General features: G+C 42.5%; 1 protein-coding gene across 1 annotated transcript in view; it reads left to right on the top strand.

Moving 5' to 3' along the window:
- Window positions 1-593: 593 nt before the first annotated feature.
- gtpbp4 (GTP binding protein 4) overlaps window positions 594-21,658 on the top strand; it is a 34,852-nt gene continuing 13,787 nt past the window's right edge. Inside the window, exons 1-12 of the mRNA XM_072508270.1 lie at window positions 594-762; window positions 3,562-3,732; window positions 5,441-5,544; window positions 6,798-6,934; window positions 7,051-7,151; window positions 8,185-8,277; window positions 15,241-15,432; window positions 17,342-17,407; window positions 18,167-18,256; window positions 19,094-19,204; window positions 21,318-21,392; window positions 21,472-21,523. Coding sequence (XP_072364371.1) covers window positions 715-762; window positions 3,562-3,732; window positions 5,441-5,544; window positions 6,798-6,934; window positions 7,051-7,151; window positions 8,185-8,277; window positions 15,241-15,432; window positions 17,342-17,407; window positions 18,167-18,256; window positions 19,094-19,204; window positions 21,318-21,392; window positions 21,472-21,523 — 1,240 coding nt within the window. The 5' untranslated portion in view covers window positions 594-714. The remainder of the gene's footprint in view (window positions 763-3,561; window positions 3,733-5,440; window positions 5,545-6,797; window positions 6,935-7,050; window positions 7,152-8,184; window positions 8,278-15,240; window positions 15,433-17,341; window positions 17,408-18,166; window positions 18,257-19,093; window positions 19,205-21,317; window positions 21,393-21,471; window positions 21,524-21,658) is intronic.

Genomic DNA, 21,658 nt, shown 5'->3' on the forward strand with positions numbered 1-21,658 from the left:
GGCTGGGAGGAGTGGGAGCGTTGTCCCTCTTCCCTGCGGGGAGGATGATGTGGAGATGCCGGCGTTGGACAGGGGTGAGCACAGGGCCTGAGGAAGGAGCAGTGCTCCGAAAGCTAGTGATTCGAAACAAACCTGTTGAACTTTAACCTGGTGTTGTAAGACTTCTTACTCTGCTGGGAGGAGTGAGGGCACTGTTCCCCCTCCCCGCTGGGAGGAGTGATGGCGCTGTTCCCCGTCCCCGCTGGAAGGAGGGCGCTGTTCCCCGTCCCCGCTGGGAGGAGTGATGGCGCTGTTCATCTCTCCTGCTCAGTGGAGTGAGGGCACTGCTCTCCGTCCCCGCTGGGAAGAGAGAGGAGACTGTTCCTCTTCCCTGCTGGGAGGAGTGAGGGCGCAGTTCCTCTTCCCCGCTGGGATGAGTGAGGGCGCTGTTCCTCTTCCCTGCTGGGAGGAGTGACGGCGCTGTTCCTCTTCCCTGATGGGAGGAATGGGGGTGCTGTGGAGGTGTGAGGGCGCTGGTCATCCTACCCGCTGGGAGAATGGGGGCGCTGTGGAGGAGTGATGGCGCTGCTCCTCCTCCCCGCTGGGAGGAATGGGGTCGCTGTTCCTCACTCCGGCCGGGAGGAGTGATCGGGTGTGGCCATCTTGCCACCGCTGCTCTTTGGTGACTTCTCCTTCTGTCCTGTGTGGTTGGTGGTGTGGAGCTCGATCGCGACCATGGCGCTGTACAACTTCAAGAAGATCACGGTGGTGCCGACCGCCAAGGTGCGTCCTTGCGGCTCGGGGCTGGGTGGTTGTTTGACAGATTCGGCTATTCCGATAAGGTTGGCTTGGCGACTGCTCGGCCAGGAGTGCCTGGGCGGAGGGCCCGGGGACACGTGTCTGCCCCATAGTCCCTGAGCCCAGGCCGGGGCGGGGGTTCAGATTATTATTAATATGTTCAATTGTGAGACCCCCTTCGCCGAGAAACAGTCTTTACAAACTGTTAGCGGTCTTCATCGGGCTTTCATTTGTGACATTTAAAGTGTAACCGTTTAAAATATCCCAGTGCTGATTGATGGTCGCGGATCGTGTATTTAATTCTCAGAATAGCTCCATTCTCCTTGTTAATTCCCCTTCAGTCCCGTCCCCCAGTCAAAGGGACGCTCCAAGTGTGGTAGGGCGATGAAGGGCTGTCACAGGCTCCTCCTCAGCTGTTTAAATCTCTTCCTCCTCAGGTCGTTGTGGTAATCTTCAGTTTCCAGCCTTACCGAGATTTGCACTGCCCAGCCTTACCGAATGAGTTTTGTTTAATCAGCTGCCAGTCAATCATTTGCCACAATTATATATTCCAGGAAGCAAATTCAATTTTGTTCCACCTTTTTTTCTCTCATTTTCGAAATTTTGACACCGAGTGGTTGTTTTTCCCCCTAGCTGGGGAAGTTAGAACACAGAGGCCACAGCCTTGTGACAAGGGGATGACTATTTAGGACTGAGACGAGGAGAAATCTCTCCAGGGGTTGGAATTCGCTACCTCAGAATTGTGGATGCTCCATCACCTAATATATTTAAGAGTGAGGCTGACAGATTTTTGCTATCTCAGGGAATCCAGGGATACGGGTTGCATGCGGGAAAGTGGAGTTGAAACAGAAGATCAGCGAAGATTTTATTGAATGGCGAAGTAGCCTTGGCTGGCCTTATGATCCTCTTAAGTTCTTACATCTTCATTCTTGAGGTTTGGTGAAAAACCTGTGTCAAAGATTCACTGTCTCAGGGGTAATGATTTGCACTTCCCTGAAAAGAGATGTCAAAGTCATATGTTTAATACATTTCTCAATTTGTTTATTCAGTCCAGTTATTCAGAAAAAAAACTAATGCTAAATTGTTTAATTCATAACTCTTCATTTTTGTAACATCCAAAATGAGTCCAGTGATCATACGACTAAGAAAAGTATTGAAGTCACAACTACCTTGTGGCTAGCTAATTTTCAGGTGTATATTTTTATATTTAAGAGGCAATTTATTATAGTTATGTAAAGAATGCTTGTACAGTTCGTATTCTAGTGTAACATCAGCATTAGTTATGTCCAGACTGCTAAAAAGATTGACAAAATGTGAATTCTACTTTATTTTTGGAAATTTTGAATCAGTGACAACTTCCACGATCATAGGCACTGTATATAGTTTGTAACTTTGGTTAAGGTCATTCATCGCTGTGTTTCAGGGATGAAAACCTGAGTGGAGAGTTTCAAACATGGATTTCCGGAAACAGGAGACGTTAGGTGGTTGGTAGCTAGTAGGAATAGGCTCAATGGCAGGGGATGTAGATCTTAGGGACAAGTTTAGATAGATGATGGATTAGATTTACAGTCCAGACAGAACGTTCCACACATGAATAGGACATACGATAAATACACAATGTAAATACATAGACACAGACATCGGGTGAAGCATATGGTGTAGTACTAAGTAGAGAAGATGTGTGAAGCGATCAGTTCAGTCCATAAGAGCCTATTCCTACTAGCTGCCAACCACCTACTCCGCCATTCAATACAATCTTCACTGATCTTCTGTTTCAACTCCACTTTCAGGAGTCTGGTAACAGCAGGGAAGAAACTGTTTTTGAACCTGTTAGTGCGTGTTCTCAGATCTTTGTATCTCATGCCCAATGGAAGAGGTTGGAATAGAGAAGAACCCGGATGGGATGGGTCTTTGATTATGCAGCCTGCTTTCCCAAGAGAGGAGGAGGATGACGGGAGATACAAGAGAAACTTGAGAAATACTTTCATTCGACACCCTCTGCAAACTTCAGTTCATCCACAATTTTGAGACAGTGCCCTTTACCAAGATTTGCACTCTCTTGACCCTGGTTTTTGCTGACCTATACAATAGGCTCTGTCATAGCAGATTAACTTTAGCAATCCCATCCTCATGTTTAAAACCAGCTATCTCTGTAACCTTCTATGCAATAGCATAGAATTCCTAAAGTGCAGAAGGAACCTGTGCATTGTCATGGCTAATCCACCTAACCTGCACGTCTTTGGACTATGGGACAGTCCATGGTTTTCCATGCTGCATTTGAAATGAAAAATGAAATGAAAATCGCTTATTGTCACAAGTAGGCTTCAAATGAAGGTACTGTGAAAAGCCCCTAGTCACCACATTCCGGCGCCCGTTTGGGGAGGCTGGTAAGGGAATTGAACCTGCGCTGCTGTCCTGCCATGGTCTGCTTTAAAAGCCAGCTATTTAGCCCTGTGCTAAACCAGCCGATTCCCAATTCCAGCTGAACTTGCCAGTATTAGGTGATTTTCTACTCCCGTTTAAAACTAATCAGACGAGCTGCCAAGGGAAGGCTCCCAATACAAAACATACAGTATTAGCTGATGTGAAAGGCTATAGCACACATTGCAGGTTGTTTTCATGTTGTTTAAGAGGTAAAGTTTACATTGCAGTTAGGAATTCAATGGTGTTGGCGGATTTCTAGATGAACTGCATCAGTAATTTCCCAAAATATTATTAATGTGATGATTTCAAGAACTAGCATATACATTAGCCTGGTCAAAAGTTTCTGCTTTTTTGATTTAGGATTTCATCGACTTGACATTGTCAAAAACCCAACGGAAGACACCAACTGTGATTCACAAAAACTATCAAATCAACCGAATTCGTCACTTCTATATGCGAAAGATAAAGTTTACTCAGCAAAACTATCACGATCGTCTCAGCATGATTCTGACTGATTTCCCAAAACTCGATGTAAGTTGTTGCTTTGTGGTTGCTTCAAAATAATGCTGAATGTCATATTTTGCATCAAATAATTGTAACTTCAATTCTTTATGTTTAAACTTATCTAGTTAATGCTTATGGGATTGATGTGTTTGTAGCTTTTCATTCAATGAAGGGAAACTAAACTTCATAGAATCATAGAATCCATACAGTGCAGAAGGAGGCATTCGGCCCATTGAGTCTTCATCGACCCTTCGAAACAGCACCCTACCTCGGCCCAATTTCCCACCCTATCCTCGTAACCCCACCCAATCTTTGGACACAGAGGGGCAATTTATTGTGGCCAATCCACCTAACCTGCACATCTTTGGACTGTTGAGAGGAAACCAGAGCACGCGGGGGAAACCCACGCAGACACGGGGAGAATGTGCAATCTCTACATAGACAGTCACCCAAGGCCGGAATCGAACCCGAGTCCCTGGCGCTGTGAGACAGCAGTGCTAACCACTGAGCCACCATGCCACCCCATCCGTAAGCTTGCTAACTGGCTGATGAGGTCCATGTTGATCTTTCATTTAAAATGGAGTGCAATACTTCTGCCAATTTTTAACATTCTTCTGTTCAATATAGTCAAAATACTTGTCAAAAGTATTTGCAGATGTGAGTACAGTTAATCTAGTGCCAGCACAGGTGTGATGGGCCAAATACTGTAGCTTTCTCGGATTCTAATTAAACGGAGTTTATTTTAATTCCATTGACTAAACAGCTATTTCCTGTTTAAATAATTTTTGCTGTAAGTCTTGACTACAGTGTTTACTCTGCATTTTGCATCCTTGATGTTTTCCACCAGAACACAACTGATTCCAATGTTTTGTTTCAAACAAAGTAAATATCATTGCCCTGTCAGTTGCTGACCTGAAGTTTGGTGCTATTTTTGCAGCCCAGATAACACTGGCCTGGCTACCAGCCCACGTGCAGAGCTGACCTCCAGGATTTGTGTCAAAATTGGGTCCAAGCACCCGCATGTGTTAAATGCTCAATGTCAATATAATGTGCTTGGATACTATACACTTGTATCTTTTGACAAGATTTTCAGCATTAAAGATTTTTGATTCTCTTTACAAAACGTTAAAATTACAGGGGAGGCAGCGGCATAGTGCTATATGTTACTTGAGGAGTAATCCAGAGACCCAGGCGAATGCTCTGGCGACCAGAGTTCAAATCCCACCATGGCAGATGGTGAAACCTGAATTCAGGAAAAATAAAAGTCTAATGAACATGGAACCATTGTCAGTTGTCATAAAAATCCTATCTGGTTCGCTAATGTCCTTGAGGGAAGGAAGTCTGTGTGACTCCAGCAAGCCACTCAGTTGCGGGGCAATTGGGAATGGCCCAACCAATGATGCCCACATCCCATGAATTTTTTAAAAAAAAATGTGTATGGTAATTTTTTTGTAATACTTATATATCCAATGGGCGCTATGTCAAGCTGATGTCAGTGAATTGGGAATGCTTAGTCATGGTAAAATTGGAGAACATCATTTTCAACTTAAAATTCTTCAATAAAACTGTACTCGATAATAGCAATGACTGAAAATTCCACCATTTCAAAGCATAATTTGTCAAAAAATACCAATTGAATTTTGCTTTGAAATAATCTGTTTTGAAAAATTGAAGTGTTATCATATGTTGGAAATGAATTGCACTTTGAAGAATAGTCAAACTTGTGTTTTTGTAGGACATCCACCCCTTTTATGCTGATTTGATGAATGTGTTGTACGACAAAGATCACTACAAGCTGGCATTAGGGCAGATTAACATTGCAAAGAATCTCATTGACAGGTAAGATTTATATTCATTTCTGATTATGATGAACGCTTGTAATCTAAAATAGTTGGATTGCTGTAATAAGTACCAAAGACCTGGACAAAAATCACATGTAGTATATAAGGGTGCTGGGGTTCAATCTTGAGCATGCAAGTTTAATTCCATGAGTCAAGTGTGACACTTGAAATCTCTGTCCACAGAAAAGTGCTTTGTTAAACTTTGTAGTGGAATTCCATCTCAGCAAAAGAAAAACTATTATCTGACTTGGTTATTCAGGCAATGAAGCACAGCTTCAGTTTGCCTTCTGAAGGCTGTGACAAAGTCTATAATTCTGATAATCCATAATTTATTATTTTACAAAAGGTGCTAGAAATAATAAGAAAGTAAAATTAAAATAATTTTAAAACCTTAATTCTTCCAATGCTTTAAATCAGATGTCCCATGTTTGTCTGCAAACATGTTCCAAAATGTATTTGGTTGTTTCTGTGATGTGATTGTGCCCTGCTTTATATTTTACCCCGTCAGCCTTCCAAAGCCAATTGAAAACCTGGCTTTTTGAAACTTGTGCCACCCTACAAAGTGGACTGTAGGAACCAACAGAAGACAATATAAATTGGTACTAGATGGTGCAGTTGGGCTATCTTGGGTTTGGTAGAAAAAACAAGTATAAAAATAGCATCAATAAAAGTTCCGTAGAAGAGTCATTTGGACTCAAAACTCTGAACTCTGTTTCTCTCCACTGATGCTGTCACACCTGCTGAGTTTATCCAGCATTTTTGGTTTTTATATTATACAAAAAAGCATAGTAAATACACACGGGATGTCTCAGCATCCACAATCGCTATAATTATTAAATAGTTATTTTAACAGTTTGTTTTGATAGCTACTCATCCAAAGGTTGAGTAGTTATGTGGCAGTGCTCATGTTTGTGTTACTATTGCAAAATCTAAAAACAACATCCAGTGGGTTGTTAATTTAACTGGCCCAGGTTTGAGATTCTGTAACAAATTAATTGCAATAGGAAGTTCTATTACATTAAAGGTGTTATCTTATACAAGCTGTTGCAAGTGTTGGAGTAATGCAAATGTTTTAAATCTGTCAATTTGTTGCTCCATGATTAAATGAATTGTATCAGCGATGAACATCTGAGATTAGATCTGCTAATGATTGCATTTATCCCATTTCTGATATTTTTCTTAAGAGTTGCTTTCAGAATATTATTAATCTATGTTTGGTTGGAGCTAAATCAAAATCTCATTTTCAACTAGTGTTGCTAAGGACTATGTACGTTTGATGAAATATGGCGATTCTCTGTACCGATGCAAGCAGTTGAAGCGTGCGGCTCTGGGACGCATGTGTACCATTCTCAAACGACAGAAACAAAGTTTGGAGTATTTGGAACAAGGTAAGCGACAGACTTTCATATACTCATTTATTAGGGTTCAAGATAATTCTGTTAGAGATTTTTCAGGTGACTCAAAATCCGTGGAATCTGTATCTCAACACTTCCTTCTCTTTCAGTGCGGCAACATCTTTCTCGTCTGCCATCTATTGACCCCAACACGAGAACTTTGTTACTCTGTGGATACCCTAATGTTGGAAAATCCAGCTTTATTAACAAGGTACTTTTTAAAAATTAATAGGGTGCATAACAAATATAACTTTCAATGTGTTAATTAAATATTTTGTTACAGTCATTCTGAAGCTGCACTGGTTATTCTGACAAGTTAGTTTTTTCATTTGTTCAGGACAATAAAAATGTTATCTTGGGGATGGTTTAATGCCAATGAACTTTTATATCTAGCTTGTAGTCAAACTACACTTTTGACCCCAAAACGGTAGCTGTAATCATCATGTTATGTTACAAATGTACATTTGCTGTTGGACATCATTGAGTAGGAGTGCCAACTACTTCTTGTGTTAGTAATAATAATAACCGCTTATTGTCACAAGTAGGCTTCAATGAAGTTACTGTGAAAAGCCCCTAGTCGCCACATTCCAGCGCCTGTTTAGGGAGGCCGGTATGGGAATTGAACCCACGCTGCTGGCATTAGCTAGTATTAACTCCCATTGGTCTCATTCTGCCCTACCTCTTCATTCCTATCTAGCTGTATGACCAAGCATGCAAGCTTTTCCTCCTTTGGTCTGTCAGTTGTAAGTTTGGTTTAGTTTGCGGCATTTCAATCCAAGTCAGACGGCTGTGTGTTCATATCCCATTCCTGGACTTGAGCAGGTTAATTTGGGTTGGCTCTTCAATGTAGTATTGAGGGTGTATCATATTAGGAAGATGGGTTGTTTTATGGATAGGTCGTTAAACCAGGCTTCCATCTGCCTCTTCAGGCAGACTTAAAAGGTCTCATGAAGAAGAGCTTCTACCAAGTTCTACCAAATTGCCCCAATTAACAAACCACCAGAAAAATGAAGTAACTGGACATTCCTCTCATTTACTGTTTGTGGGATGATGACCGTCACGTTTTCTAACCAAAAGGTAACTGCGCCTCAAAATAACTTAATTTTTATCAAGATCTCAGGCCATCTCTAAGGCACTGAACCAAATATGAGTTTTTTTATTGGCATGTACTTTCATGTTTTTATATTTCAGGTTCTTGTACTTAAACTTATGGATACATTAATTAAATTGCTTTTTAATTACAGATTACTCGGGCAGATGTTGAAGTACAACCGTATGCTTTTACCACAAAGTCATTGTTTGTGGGACATATGGATTACAAGTACTTGCGCTGGCAGGTTCGTATTTACAAATTTTTTAAATACATAAAATATTTTACGTTATGAACAATTACATGTAGCATAAAATCTGAATGTGCATATTGTACTTTAGAAGTGTACTGTGAAACTTCAAATATGCATGTGTGGTTGACTCCATTAACCTTTCTGACAAATGGAAAGCTTTAAGATGTTTTCCCTGACCTCAAGGAGTCGGGGATCTAGAAAGCTGTCAATCTATAGAGAAACAATGACCCTCTAATTGATATTTGGCTGTGGCTCTTCAAAGCAAATAGACCATGTGGCCTTAGAGGGACAGAACTCTGTTTTAATTTCAGCATAATTTTATGGTTTGAACTTGGGAAAATAACAACACAATAACACAGAAAAACTACTAACACCACAAATATTTGAAGACTAACGTTTCCCAGGTTTATAAATGTATTGGAACAGTTACATCAAAGGAAAGAGAAAATTAAATGTGAAAATATTCAACTGGAAGAGGCCTGATTTCAGTTAATTAAAAGTTCATGTGGCCCAGCTGGTTTGGAATGAAAGATTGGCAGGTTAAAATGGTTAATATGCAATGGGAGGACAGCAAAGTGGAGATATCTTGGGTGCAAACAGATTTCAAAAGCTGGGAAAGGAAATGGCATCCACAGCCGTAGCTACCCGGAACACTAAAGCTATGGAGATTAAAATGAGGGAGCCGCTGCTAAAAATAAAGTACAGAAGAGAATTAGGAAAGGAAATATGTGGAGACCGAGTGTACGAGAATAGATTACTGGATAACAGAAAAAAATATTTTTTGGTTCCCCTTTTTAAAAGTATAAATAGTAAAAGGGTAGTCAAAGGAAGATAGACTTATTAGGGACCAAAAAGATAATCTTTTGGGGACAGCAGGCATGGCTGAGAACTAATTAAGGGAATTTTGCCTTTTAAAAAATTATTTCACAGGAGTTGAGTGTTGCGGATAAGGCTAGCATTTTGTTGCCCATCCCTAATTGCCCTTGAGAGCAATTAGAAGTCAACCATGTTGCTATTGCTGTGGACCTGGAGTCACAGGTAGGTAGGGGCAGCTAAAATCACGAAGGATGTTTTTTTTCCAATAATAATTTCAAAGCCATCATTGCTGAGACTAGCTTTCATTTACAGATGTTAAATTAATAAATTGAATTTAAATTTAACCAGCTGCTGTGGTTGGACTTGAACCCTTGTTCCGAGAGCATTAGCCTGGGCTTCTGGATTAATAGTTCAGTGGTATTATCACTATGCAACCGTCTCCCCAATCTCACCACAAAGGAGAAGGTGGAAGGGAAATTCAACAGGGTAAGATTGGGACTTCCGGTAGCCGCCATTGAGGAGTAGGTCACACATTTGATAGCTCCCGCCTGTGATGGACTTTTGGACTTTTTCCCCCGGATTTTATTGGATAAATCGGTGAAAAGTGAGACAGTGAGGAGAAATCTCCCTCCAGTGTATGGAGAAAAGTGGCAGTGTGAGAAGACAAAGTCCGACAAGGAAGACGCGAGCAGAGCTGGCAACGCGGGAAAGCATGGCGGAGAAGCAAGGCCGCGGGGAGACGGCACAGTGGTTGTCGGAGCAGCTGGTGAAGTTTTTTGAAGATTGCTTCGCCAAGCTTAAGAAGGACACGCTGGACCCGATCAAGGCTTCGATTGATCAGGGGGTGCAGAATCCAGAAACCCACGGACGTGCGATCCGGGAGGTGGAGAAAAAGGTGTCCGAGCACGAGGAATACATAACCGTGCTGGGGACCAAGGTGGAGATGATGAAAGACCGCCAGAAAAGAATGCAGGAGAAGCTGGAGGACCTAGACAACAGGTCCAGGAGGCAGAATCTGAGAATTGTCAGCCTCCCTGAAGGCAGTGAGGGATCGGATGCGAGGGCCCACGTGACGAACATGCTGGAGAAGTTGATGGGGGCTGAGGCGTTCCCTCGGCCCCTGGAAGTGGATAGAGCGCACAGAGCCCTCGCGAAGAAGCCCCGAGCGAACGAGCCGCTGAGGGTGCTGGTGGTACTTTTACACCGATTCCTGGACAAGGAACACGTTCTGCGATGTGCTAAGAAAGAAGGAGCAACAAGTGGGAGAATTGAGAGCTGCGCATTTATCAAGACCTGGGCGCGGATTTGGCCAAGAGGCGAGCTGGGTTTAATCGGATAAAAACAGCCCTTTTTAAGAAGGGGGTGAAGTTCGTGATGTTGTACCCAGCCCGACTGTGGGTCACATATGAGGAACGGGATTTTTACTTCGAAACACCAGACGATGTATGGACTTTCATCAAGGAAAAAAGACTGGAAGTGAACTAAAGACACTGAATCCTTGGAGAGTATTTTAGTGGCGATTTGTTGAAAATCACTTTTGTGCTGGTTTGAATAAGTAGTGTTATGTGCAATAAGGGGCTGTTTCGATGGCTAAAGTTAACTTTGTCTTAACTGGGAGCTGGTTGGAGGGGGGGGGGGTTTCTGTGGTTGTTTTTTCTGTGGCTGTTTTTTCATTTTTTCTGATTTTTGTTTACTGGGGAATGTGATGCTTTGAATATGTTTGTCCAAGTGGAGAGGGGAGAGAACAATGTGGAGACAGACTGTTTGGTGCCATGGGTGGGTGTTTGGTGCCATGAGTGGGAGCTATCAAGTCAGCTTAGTCAGCTGACTCACGGAAGCACAGTGAGTGGTGAGCAGGTGTTAAGCTGGAGCTTGAGATGGGGGGTTGGGTTTCTAGCGCTGTTACCAGGGGGTAGGGAGCCGGTGGGGCTTTGCGACAGGGGAGGAACTGTTACTAGGGGACAAATGGGAGGTCAGGGACGGCGAATGACTGGGGGCCCGAGCTGGAGGCTGGCCTAAAATTGAGCGGCTGGAGGGCCGGATGCCACCCGGTGGAATTCTACAAGATGTTTTCAGAGATATTGAACCCACTGCTGGTGAGGACATTTAATGAAGCAGGAGAGAAGGGGGCCCTCCCCCCAACAATGCCGCAGGCCTCGATTTCATTGATCCTGAAACGGGAGAAGGATCCTGAGCAATGTGGGTCATACAGGCCAATTTCTTTACTGAATGTGGACGGCAAAGTGCTGGCTTAGACACTGGCCACAAGGATAGAGGATTGTGTCAAGGGGGTGATAGGTGAAGACCAGATGGGATTTGTAAAGGGCAGGCAACTCAAGGCCAATGTTCGAATGCTTTTAAATGTTATGATGCCCTCAGAAGGAGGGGAGATGGACGTGGTGGTAGCGATGGATGCGGAGAAGGCTTTTGATCGGGTGGAGTGGGATTACCTGTGGGAGGAGATGGGAAGGTTTGGTGAGGGCGTCATTGACTGGGTGCGGTTGCTCTATCAGGCATCAGTAGCGAGTGTACATACGAACCGGCTGAGGTCGGGGTATTTTAAACTGCACCGAGGGATGAGGCAAGGATGCCCCCTCTCCCTGTTACTGTTTGCTCTGGCCATAGAGCCATTGGCTATGGCGTCAAGAGCCTCTAGGAACTGGAAAGGGCTGGTTCGGGGGGGTGGGGGTTGGGGAGGGCTGTGGAGCACCGGGTCTTGCTTTACACAGATGACCTGCTCTTGTATATTTCAGACCCATTGGTGGGGATGGGGGAAGTTTTGCGGATCCTCGGGGAATTTGGCAATTTCTCGGGGTATAAATTGAACATGGGGAAAAGCGAGATGTTCGCGAAGCAGGCAAGAGGGCAGGAGAAGAGACTGGGAGAGCTGCCGTTTAGAATGGTAGGAAGGAGCTTTTGGTACCTGGGAATCCATGTGGTCCAGGAATGGGAGGCACTGCACAAGTTAAACCTATCCTGGCTCGTAGAATAAATGAAAGAGGACTTTAAGAGATGGGATGTGCTCTTGCTCTCACTGGCGGGGAGGGTACAGACTGTGAAAATGACGGTCCTCCCGAGATTTCTGTTCGTCTTTCAGTGCCTCCTCATCTTCATCCCAAGGGCCTTTTTCAAGCAGATGAATCAGGTTATTGCGGGCTTAGTGTGGACGGGGTAATACCCCGCGAGTTAAGAAAGTGTGCTGGAGCGCAGTCGTGGGGGAGAGTGAGTTGGCGCTGCCGAACTTTTGCAAATACTACTGGGCGGCTAATATAGCCATGATTAGGAAGTGGGTAGTGGGGAGGGGTCAGTGTGGGAGCGGATGGAGACGGCGTCATGTAAAGACACAAGTTTGGGAGCACTGATATCGGCACCTCTTCCGTTCTCGCCGGCCCGATACTCCACAAGTCCGGTGGTGGTGGCGGCTCTGAGATTCTGGGGGCAGTGTAGGAGATACAAGAGTGTGGAGGGAGCATCGGTTTGGACCCAGATTTATAATAATCATCGGTTTGTACGGGTAGGCTGGATGGTGGGTTCAGGAGATGGCAAAGGGCAGGAATTAGGAGGATGGGGAATCTATTTATAGATGGGAGCTTCCCCAGCTTGAAAGCCTTGGAGCATAAATTTGAATTGCCAGCAGGGAATGGGTTTAGATATTTGCAGGTGCAAGACTTCTTGAGAAGGCAGGTTCCGGCCTTCCCGCTGCTGCCGTCACGGGGGATACAGGACAGAATAGTCTCCAGTACCTGGGTGGGAGAGGTGAAGGTATCAGATATTTACCAGGAACCTTTGGATGCGGAGGAAACTCTGATGGAGGAGCTTAAGGGCAAGTGGGAGGACGAGCTAGGAGGGGAGATAGAGGCGGGTCTGGCGGATGCCCTAAGAAGGTTAATACATCCTTATCATGTGCCAGGCTTAGCCTGTTACAATTCAAGGTAGTCCACCGGGCACACATGACGGTGGCCCGGATGAGCAAGTTTTTTTGGGTAGAGGACAGGTGTGCGAGATGCGCGGGGAGCCCAGCAAATCATGTCCACATATTTTGGACATTCCAGAAGCTTGGAGGGTTTTGGCAGGGTTTCGCGAAAGCAATGTCCACGGTATTCAAAACACGGGTGGTGCCGAGTCCGGAGCTGGCGATCTTTGGAGTGTCGGAAGAGCCGGGAGTCCAGGGGGCGAAAGAGGCCGACGTCTTTGCCTTTGCCTCCCTGGTAGCCTGGAGACGGATCTTATTAATGTGGAGGGACTCGAAGCCCCCAAGTGTAGAGACCTGGGTTTCTCAGTCTCAAGAAAATAAAGTTCGCCTTAAGAGGGTCAATGGTAGGGTTCACCCGGAGGTGGCAGCCGTTCGTCAACTTTATCGGGGAAAATTAAAATGTCAGCAGAAGCAGAATTCCAAAGGGGGGGGGGGGTGGCGCGAGAGGGCCAGACTGTTGTTTTATGGTTGGGGTGTTTGAAGATTGTGATGGGGTGGAAATATTTATTGTACCCTGTTTATGCCGCTGTTATTGTTATTATTCTAAAAACTTGCAAATACCCTAAGAAAAATATTTTTTGAAAAACAGGATAAGATTGGATCTAGTTGGGGCACTTAAAAGGTTGACAGCACTCGAAGTAGATTGGCCACCTGGGTAAAACATGGAATGTCACCTTGATTGCTGAGGGGAGTACGGGTAAAGTAAGCAAATGCACAAGCCATAATGTTCCAATACTCCTTAGATCTGGGAGCAGTGCCAGAGACTGTCCAAATAAACGGAGAGATGGACATGAGAGCAGCTACAGTACAGTTGGCCTATTGTGGGTAGTGAGGAAATTAGAGACAAAGTCTGATACAAAAATTAATTATATGTGTTGTAAGTGACAGCCAGAACAGATTTGCTAAAGACAAATCATGTTTGATTAACATGAGTTTTTTGAAGTAACAGAGAATTATTACTGCAGTTGATAATGTGGACTTTCAAAACGCATTTGATGATAAATGTTTTTCTCTTAGGGTTGCCAATCTGTGGAGTTCTCTTCCACGGAGATCTTGTGGGTCATTGAATATACTGAAGGCTGAGTTAGATAGATTTTTGTTTAAAGGAGTGAGGGTTATGGAGACAGACAGGAGGAGTGGAGTCGACGCCACAATCAGAACGCCGTGACCTTATTGAATGCAGAGCAGATTTGAGGGACCGAATGGCCTACTCTTCCTAATTCTTGTGAACTTGTATACAGGATCAATATTGAAATCATTGCTTTTTTTATATTAATATCCTGGATTTGGGTATATTCATGACATAATATATGTCACCAAACCTGGGAATGTATTCAGCAATAAGGAGGATAGTAATAGGCTTCAGGAGAACATAAACGGGTGAACGAAGCAGACACATAGCAAATTAAATGTGAATTGGTGCATTTCTTGAGCCCTCTGGATGTCCAGGAGCTTGTTCGATAAGATAAAACAAAAAAAGGAAGCTTATGTGACACACCGAGAGCTGAAAGCTACCGTAATCTTAGAGGAATATAAAAAATATAGGTGTGAAATTAAAAACAAAGAAAGGGCATGAAAAACCCCAAAGATGTTTCATAAGTCCATAGGAGTGGAAGGATAGCAAAGGAAAGAAGAGGGGGAATTATAGACCAACGGGTAACCTGTGAGTAGAGGACGAAAGTATATGAATGCTTCACAAAAGACGGGGCGCGGTGGTAGTCTATTACTGTCCTGCACAACCGGAAATAATTTCTGGTTTCGGAGACTTAGGAAATTGGTTGTTATTTTTAACACAACAGTGACTTACTGGTAGCTATTTTCACCCTCAGGATTTTTTCCTCCGTTTGGTTGCTCTAAGAAATTCTGCGTTGCTGGTTCACAGTGAGACATAAATGTGCTCCATATAAATTGGCGTGAAGCTGAGAATCTTTCACGGTGTCCTCCTTTCATAAAAGACCAGAATCTCATTTTGTACAAAGCAGTTTTTACACTTGTTTAACAAAATGGTTACCATTAGAGTACTTTGATTATGCTTTTATTTGGTGCCTGATATGATTGGTTTTGAATGATAGTGTGTTGACATGGTTCAATGCTGTAGTAAATTCTCAAATGAAAAATAAAACATTGAGGAAAGGCTTGCACTAAAGGCGATGATTTTCCTGGATTAGGTCGTTGATACGCCTGGTGTTTTGGATCATCCATTGGAGGAGCGGAATACCATTGAGATGCAGGCAATCACTGCCCTGGCTCACCTCCGTGCTGCTGTGCTATATGTGATGGACGTGTCAGAGCAGTGTGGTCACACTGTGGAGGCGCAGCTAGAGCTCTTCAGAAATATTCGGCCTCTCTTCGCCAATAAGGTAAAATCTTTGTTTTGCGCATATAAAATTAAGTTTAAACTTTTAAACTTTCTAGTTATTTCATTGATTTAATTGATCATTATTTCATTGTTGTTCAGGGGACTTTGCTGTTTGCAAATTGGCTTGTCATGTTTCCTGCGATAATTAAGTAATTGGCTATAACGTGAACAAGACATCACAAAGTCGTGAAAGCGCCATTTTCAATCTAGTTCTCATTTGACTTTTCACTTCATCTCATTAGATATGAAGTGCCTACATTTGGGTCAGTTTTTGTTGGAACAGAAATGCTTTGGTAGTGTTTAAATTTTGATGGTAAATAGTTCAGTACTCGAAGGCACGTAATTATGATTTCAATGAAAAAGATTTAAGACTGATAACCTGATAGAGTGTGAGGTTGTGGGAATGCACTATCCAAATTAGTGAATGTGTTAATTTCAAAATGGTTTCGTTAGTGGTTGAAGGGAGGATGTGGGCCAATAGTCCAGAGCCAGGAGATCAAATCCCACCAAGGCCCTGGGTAATTTAAAATTCACTTCACCAATTAAATCTGGATTTTAAAAAGGTAATAAGAGTAACAATGATCATGGAAATACTAGATTGCCATAAAAACCCACCTGATTCACTGATATCTTTTAAAGAAGCAAATCTGTCATCCTTACCTGGTCAAGGCTGTGTGTAACTCCCAAGTATTGGCAATGTGACTGACTCTTGACTGCCCTCTGAAATGGCCTAGTGAGCTATTCAGTTTTGCCAAACCATTGTGCCAAAGAATGCTGAGCACCACACAGTCTGCGGTTGACATTTATAGCTAAAGGAATAGAGTATAAAGGGAAGGAAGTGTTGTTGCAACTATAAAAGGCATTGGTGAGACTGTACCTGGAATATCATGCACAGTTTTGATCCCCTTATTTGAGGAAAGATGTAGTGGCATTCGAGGCAGTTCAGAGGAGGTTCACTAGATTGATTCCAAAGATGAGGGGTTTGTCGTATGAAGAGAGATTGAGCAGTTTAGGCCTATACTTTCTGGAGTTTAGATGAATGAGGGGAGACAAATTGAGGTATATAAGTGGATAAAATAGACGTTGAGTGGATGTTTCCACTTGTGGGGCATTCTGGAACAGGAGGTCATAGTCTCCGGATAAGGGGTATCAAATTTAAAACAGATGAGGAGAAACTACTTCTCCCAAAGTGTTGTGAATCTGGAATTCGCTACCCCAGAGTGTGGTGGATGTGGGACAGTGAGTTAAGTTTAAGGAGGAGTTAGATAGATTTTTAATTGGTAATAGGTTTGAAGGGTTACGGAGAACGGACAGGATGGTGCAGTTGAAGCCATGATGAGATCAGCTGTGATCAGTATTGAATGGTGGAGCAGGCTCGAGAGGCTAAATTGCCTGCTCCTGCTGCTAGTTCTTATGTTCTAAGAAATAACTATTCTGTCTGATTTCACCATCCAGCTCTTGGTCTGTAGCCCTGTAGGTAAAAGCAGTTCAAGCACATATCTAGTGTTCTTGATTAATAAGGAGATTTCATGATTAATAAGGGGATTTCTTGATTAATATGGAGATATGGGGTTATGGGGAAAAGGCAGAAGAATGGGAATGAGGAACATATCAGCCATGATCAAATGGCGGAGCAGACCCGATGGGCCAAATGGCCTAATTCTGCTGCTTTTTGTTATGGTCTTACGTGGTGGTTCAAGCAGGTGGCCTGCCACCAGATTCAGGAGGGCAGTTATCGAGGGTAATAAATACGTCCCTTGCCAGGGGACTCCCAGATCCTGTGGGTGAATTTAAAAAAAGTACAAAGGGCTCAATCTGAATTGTAATTCTATCTATGATCTTTCAATCAATGTATCTGTTTTGAAGAAAGTTGGTTTACTTCATTTTGCTGTCTTACTTTACTGTTTCAGCCCCTTATTATTGTTGCAAATAAATCTGATGTGAAGAAGATAGATGAACTTACCGAAGAACAGAAGGTCAGTACCTTTTTTTTGTTGACAGTGCAAAGTGTTAAAAACAACATTTACTGCATACTTGCATTTTCATACACCAAAGCTAAATTATTTTCAATGAAGAATACTTCAGGGTATCCTTATCCTATCCTGAGGATAAGATTATTGTAGGCCCATATTCCTTCACTATATTAAATTTTTTTAAAGGCACACCTTTACATTTGGCATCTTGATTGAAAATATTTCTCTGATAATTGTACAGCATTCTTGCATGCCTGGGTATGCTATTGTAGTGGTTGTGCTGGACTCATCTAGAGAATATGAATTCAGATTACACTGGTAGCTTGAAAATTTAAATTCCGTTTTTTAAAAGCTGAAAATTAGTAACTGGTATCAGTGTAACTGGCAATAAATTGTCATAAAAATGGAACAAGTTCCTTAATGTTATTTAGGGAAGAAAACTTGCCCTTACCCTGTGTGGCCTATGTGTGACATCAGACTGCAACCAGTGCATTTGCCCTCTGCAGGACTTGAGACAATTACTTAAAACGGTCCCTGAAAATGTTTTGGGAGCTTTGCTTGACTTTTTTTGTCGCGGCTTTTGAGACGTTTTTTGAGTATTCATTAAGCTGCCATCCACATTTGTATCCAATTTCACCTTTAATCAATTGGTGCTTAATGGTAACCATCTCTTAAAGGCTGAGCTTTAATGAGTCAGGGTGTAAGATCTCATTGAACTATCATGGCTATTTAATTACAGTTATGCTTTACCTGTTGTTACAGAAAGTCTTTGCAGATTTTATGGCGGAAGGAATTACTATAACAGAAACAAGTACTTTGACAGAGGAGGGAATTATTAAAGTTAAAACTGAGGTCTGTTTTTCCCTGTTTGAATTTCTTTTGTGGTATAATGTTTGCATGATAATTAGCACGGTATCAATAGCAGAAAGAACAGTTATACTGGGAGTTTTTTTTTTACTACAAGAATTATACAATAATAAGAGTTTGATTTGTAAAACTAGCCTTTTAACAATTTTGTGATGTTGGTGCGCTTATTGAAGCTCGGAGGATATTTTGATTCGGTTATAATTTTAAAAATTAATTTTTCCAATTAAGGGACAATTTAGCTCGGCTAATCCACCTACCCTGCATATCTTTGGGTTGTGGGGGTGAGACCCGCGCAGACACTGGGAGAATGTGCAAACTCCACACATACAGTGACCCAGAGCCGGGATCGAACCCGGGTCCTTGCCGCCGTGAGGCAGCGGTGCTAACCACTGTTATAATTGATCTTGTTCTGGTTAGTTTTCTCCATGGACGCTACCTTCTAAAGGAAGTGCTTGAGCTGGAGACTTGCTACCTCCTTTGCTGGGAGTAGGGTGAAGTGACCTGAGATGAGAGGGAAGATGGAGCTGTTAAACTTGCAAACTGGGTGGATGGAAGCAGCAGGATTCCAAATGGAATTGCAAGAAACAATTTCAGGAGTTGCTGTTTTTTTCATTTTCAGTTAACTTCGCAAAAACTGGAGTAAGCTGCATCCAATGACCTGATCCAGCAGATTAATTTAAATTAGCAGTCCAAAGTCTTGCACACTGATGGATGAAGTTAATATGCGAGCATTGAAATGTGTTTTTATTGTTCAGGAATTTGTTGTTCAAGAAAATGTAAGCCTCAAATTGTTAAAACTGATCTGCAATTTAATGTTGTTAGGCATGTGATAGGCTGCTTACTCATCGTGTTGAGAGCAAAATGAGAGGCAAGAAGGTGAATGATTTACTGAACAGACTCCATCTAGCTGTCCCATCAAAAAGAGATCAAAAGGTGAGTTAAATCATTGTCTTTTTACACCGTGTGCAGTAATCGTGTGTTGTGCAACAGCCTCTCAATATCAATCTTTAAATAGGTGGTTTAATTTTACGGAGAAGTGAACTGCATCTGCAGTTACGATTCCAGCCCCTCTTTCACTCCTCTCTCCTCTCTCCCCCCCCCCCCCCCGCCCCCCCCCCCCCCCCCCCCCCCAAGCATTTGAGTTTATCTAGCATTTCCATTTTGTTGTTTTTAAAAGTATGATTTTTGATCTTCATAATCTAAGATGTGCGGATGGCACCATTCTTATTGTAAACTCTGAAGCGAAACTGCAAAAGATTTTAGATGGAGTAGTGGGTGAAAGTGGAAAGAAAGAGCCAAGTATAAATTGTAAGAAAATAAAATATCTAGTAGTGTCCAAAAATAAAACCATACCAGAATGCAGGATCAAAGTGGAGAATGAAATGATCAAGCAGATAGACAAATATTGTTACCTAGGAAGTATGCTAACATCGGACAAAAAGTGCGACCAAGAAATAAGACATAGGGTTGGAATGGCCAAAGAAGGATTTCAAAAAATGAAAAAGATTATGAACCCGAAAAGAAACTTAGCCATAAAAACAGAACTGAGCACCCTGGAGTGCTGCATCACACTGATTTTGACATATGAAAGTGAGTGTTGGGCAATCAGCGAAGCAATGCAGGATAAAATTGAGTTGTAGCTTTTGGGGAGCATATTGAAGATATCTTGGATGAGTCACAACAACAGTGAAGATTTGCAACTAAAATCCGTGACCAGAGGATCTCTGGTGATCAAGAAAAGGAAGAGACGGTTGGACTTTCTTGGGCACAAAATAAGAAATCATGATTTAAAAATTCTGGTGATGGGGAAAATCGATGGGTAGGCAAACAACTACCTGTTTAAAAAGCCTCGCAAAATTAAGAAATGTAGCACCAACAAAGATGATCTGCGTCTCTAGAGTAAGATTAAGGAAGACCACGGAAGCCCAGAAGGTTCACTGAGATTGATTCCAGCTATGGAGGGATTCTCTTACCAGCCTCCCCGAACAGGCACCGGAATGTGGCGACCAAGGGCTTTTCACAGTAACTTCATTTTATGCCTACTTGTGACAATAAGCGATTTTCATTTTTCATTTTCATTCTTACGAGGAGAGGTTAAGTAGGTAGGTCCTGTACTCATGGAATTTAGAAGAATGAGAGGGGACCTTACTGGGTCATATTGGATAATCAGGGGGCTTAACAGGGTAAATGCTGAGAGGTTGTTTCTCCTTGTGGGAATGTCGAGGACCAGAGAGGACATTAATCTCAGAGTAAGGGGTCACCCATTTAAGAGAGATGAGGAGGATTTCTTCTCTGAGGGTAGGGAAACTGCAGTTCCTTACTACAGAGGGCTGTAGAAGTTGGGTCATTAAATATGTTCAAACCTTATTCAATTTATCCCTTATATATATTCAATCAGGTAAGGGAATCGAGGGTCATGGGGCAAAGACAGTAAAGTGGAGTTGAGGATTATATCAGATCAGTCATGATCTCATTGAATGGCGGAGCTGGCTCAATGGGCTGAATGGTCTACTTCGCTTACATCTTATGGTTTCAGGGTTAGGGTACATGAAGAGAGGGAGAAATGTTTTGACATTATGTATATAATTGAGATTGGTTTTACCACAGCATCCTCAGGTAATTGGTCCAAATGGTATTTCTTCCTATATGAGTCTTGATGTTCAGTGGGGCTGCCGTAGAGTCAAAGTCATCATTTCACCTCCATTTGGTGCTCACAGATGTTTGCAACAGGGATCACTGCAGAGCAAATTGCAGGAGATACACTGGCATTATTTTTCTTCTTTTTCTATTTTTCTTGCTTACCCTGAGGATCCGATGACAAATTGTGACATTATCACCCTGGCTGAAGTGCTACAGATGAGGGATTAAATCAAGAATCATCTTGGGCTGGGTTGGCTTGTATGATTAAGCACAATGACGTGCTGAAATTATTCTTGGTTCTATTTTTCTAATGCACAATAGCACTTTCCCATATTTGTGTGTTTTCAGACATCTCTCGTTAAATCTCATAGATTGTTTTATTTTGTCTTGTCCTTTTTTTTCTTAGGAGAGGCCACCCTGGATACCTGAAGGAGCTTCCAAGCGCAGAAAAATGGAGGTTGATGCTCCACAACGCAGATCGGTTAGTGAGGAGTTAGGTTGTAACCAATTGAATGAAATTTCTGTCATTGCTTTGTTATCTAAGAGGCTGTCTTTTACAGAGGCGGGACTTGGAGTTGGAGATGGGTGATGATTATGTTCTGGACCTCCAGAGTAAGTAATTATTTGACATTTTTTTGTTATCTAATTGGCACATTACAACTAACAAAATAATACATGTTAAAATTATTCTTGATGCTTTGCACATTTAAGAAACATTATTCACATTAAAATTTATACATTGTGCTC

This window comes from Scyliorhinus torazame, chromosome 6 (genome assembly GCF_047496885.1).
Source record: "Scyliorhinus torazame isolate Kashiwa2021f chromosome 6, sScyTor2.1, whole genome shotgun sequence".
Lineage (NCBI taxonomy): Eukaryota > Metazoa > Chordata > Chondrichthyes > Carcharhiniformes > Scyliorhinidae > Scyliorhinus > Scyliorhinus torazame.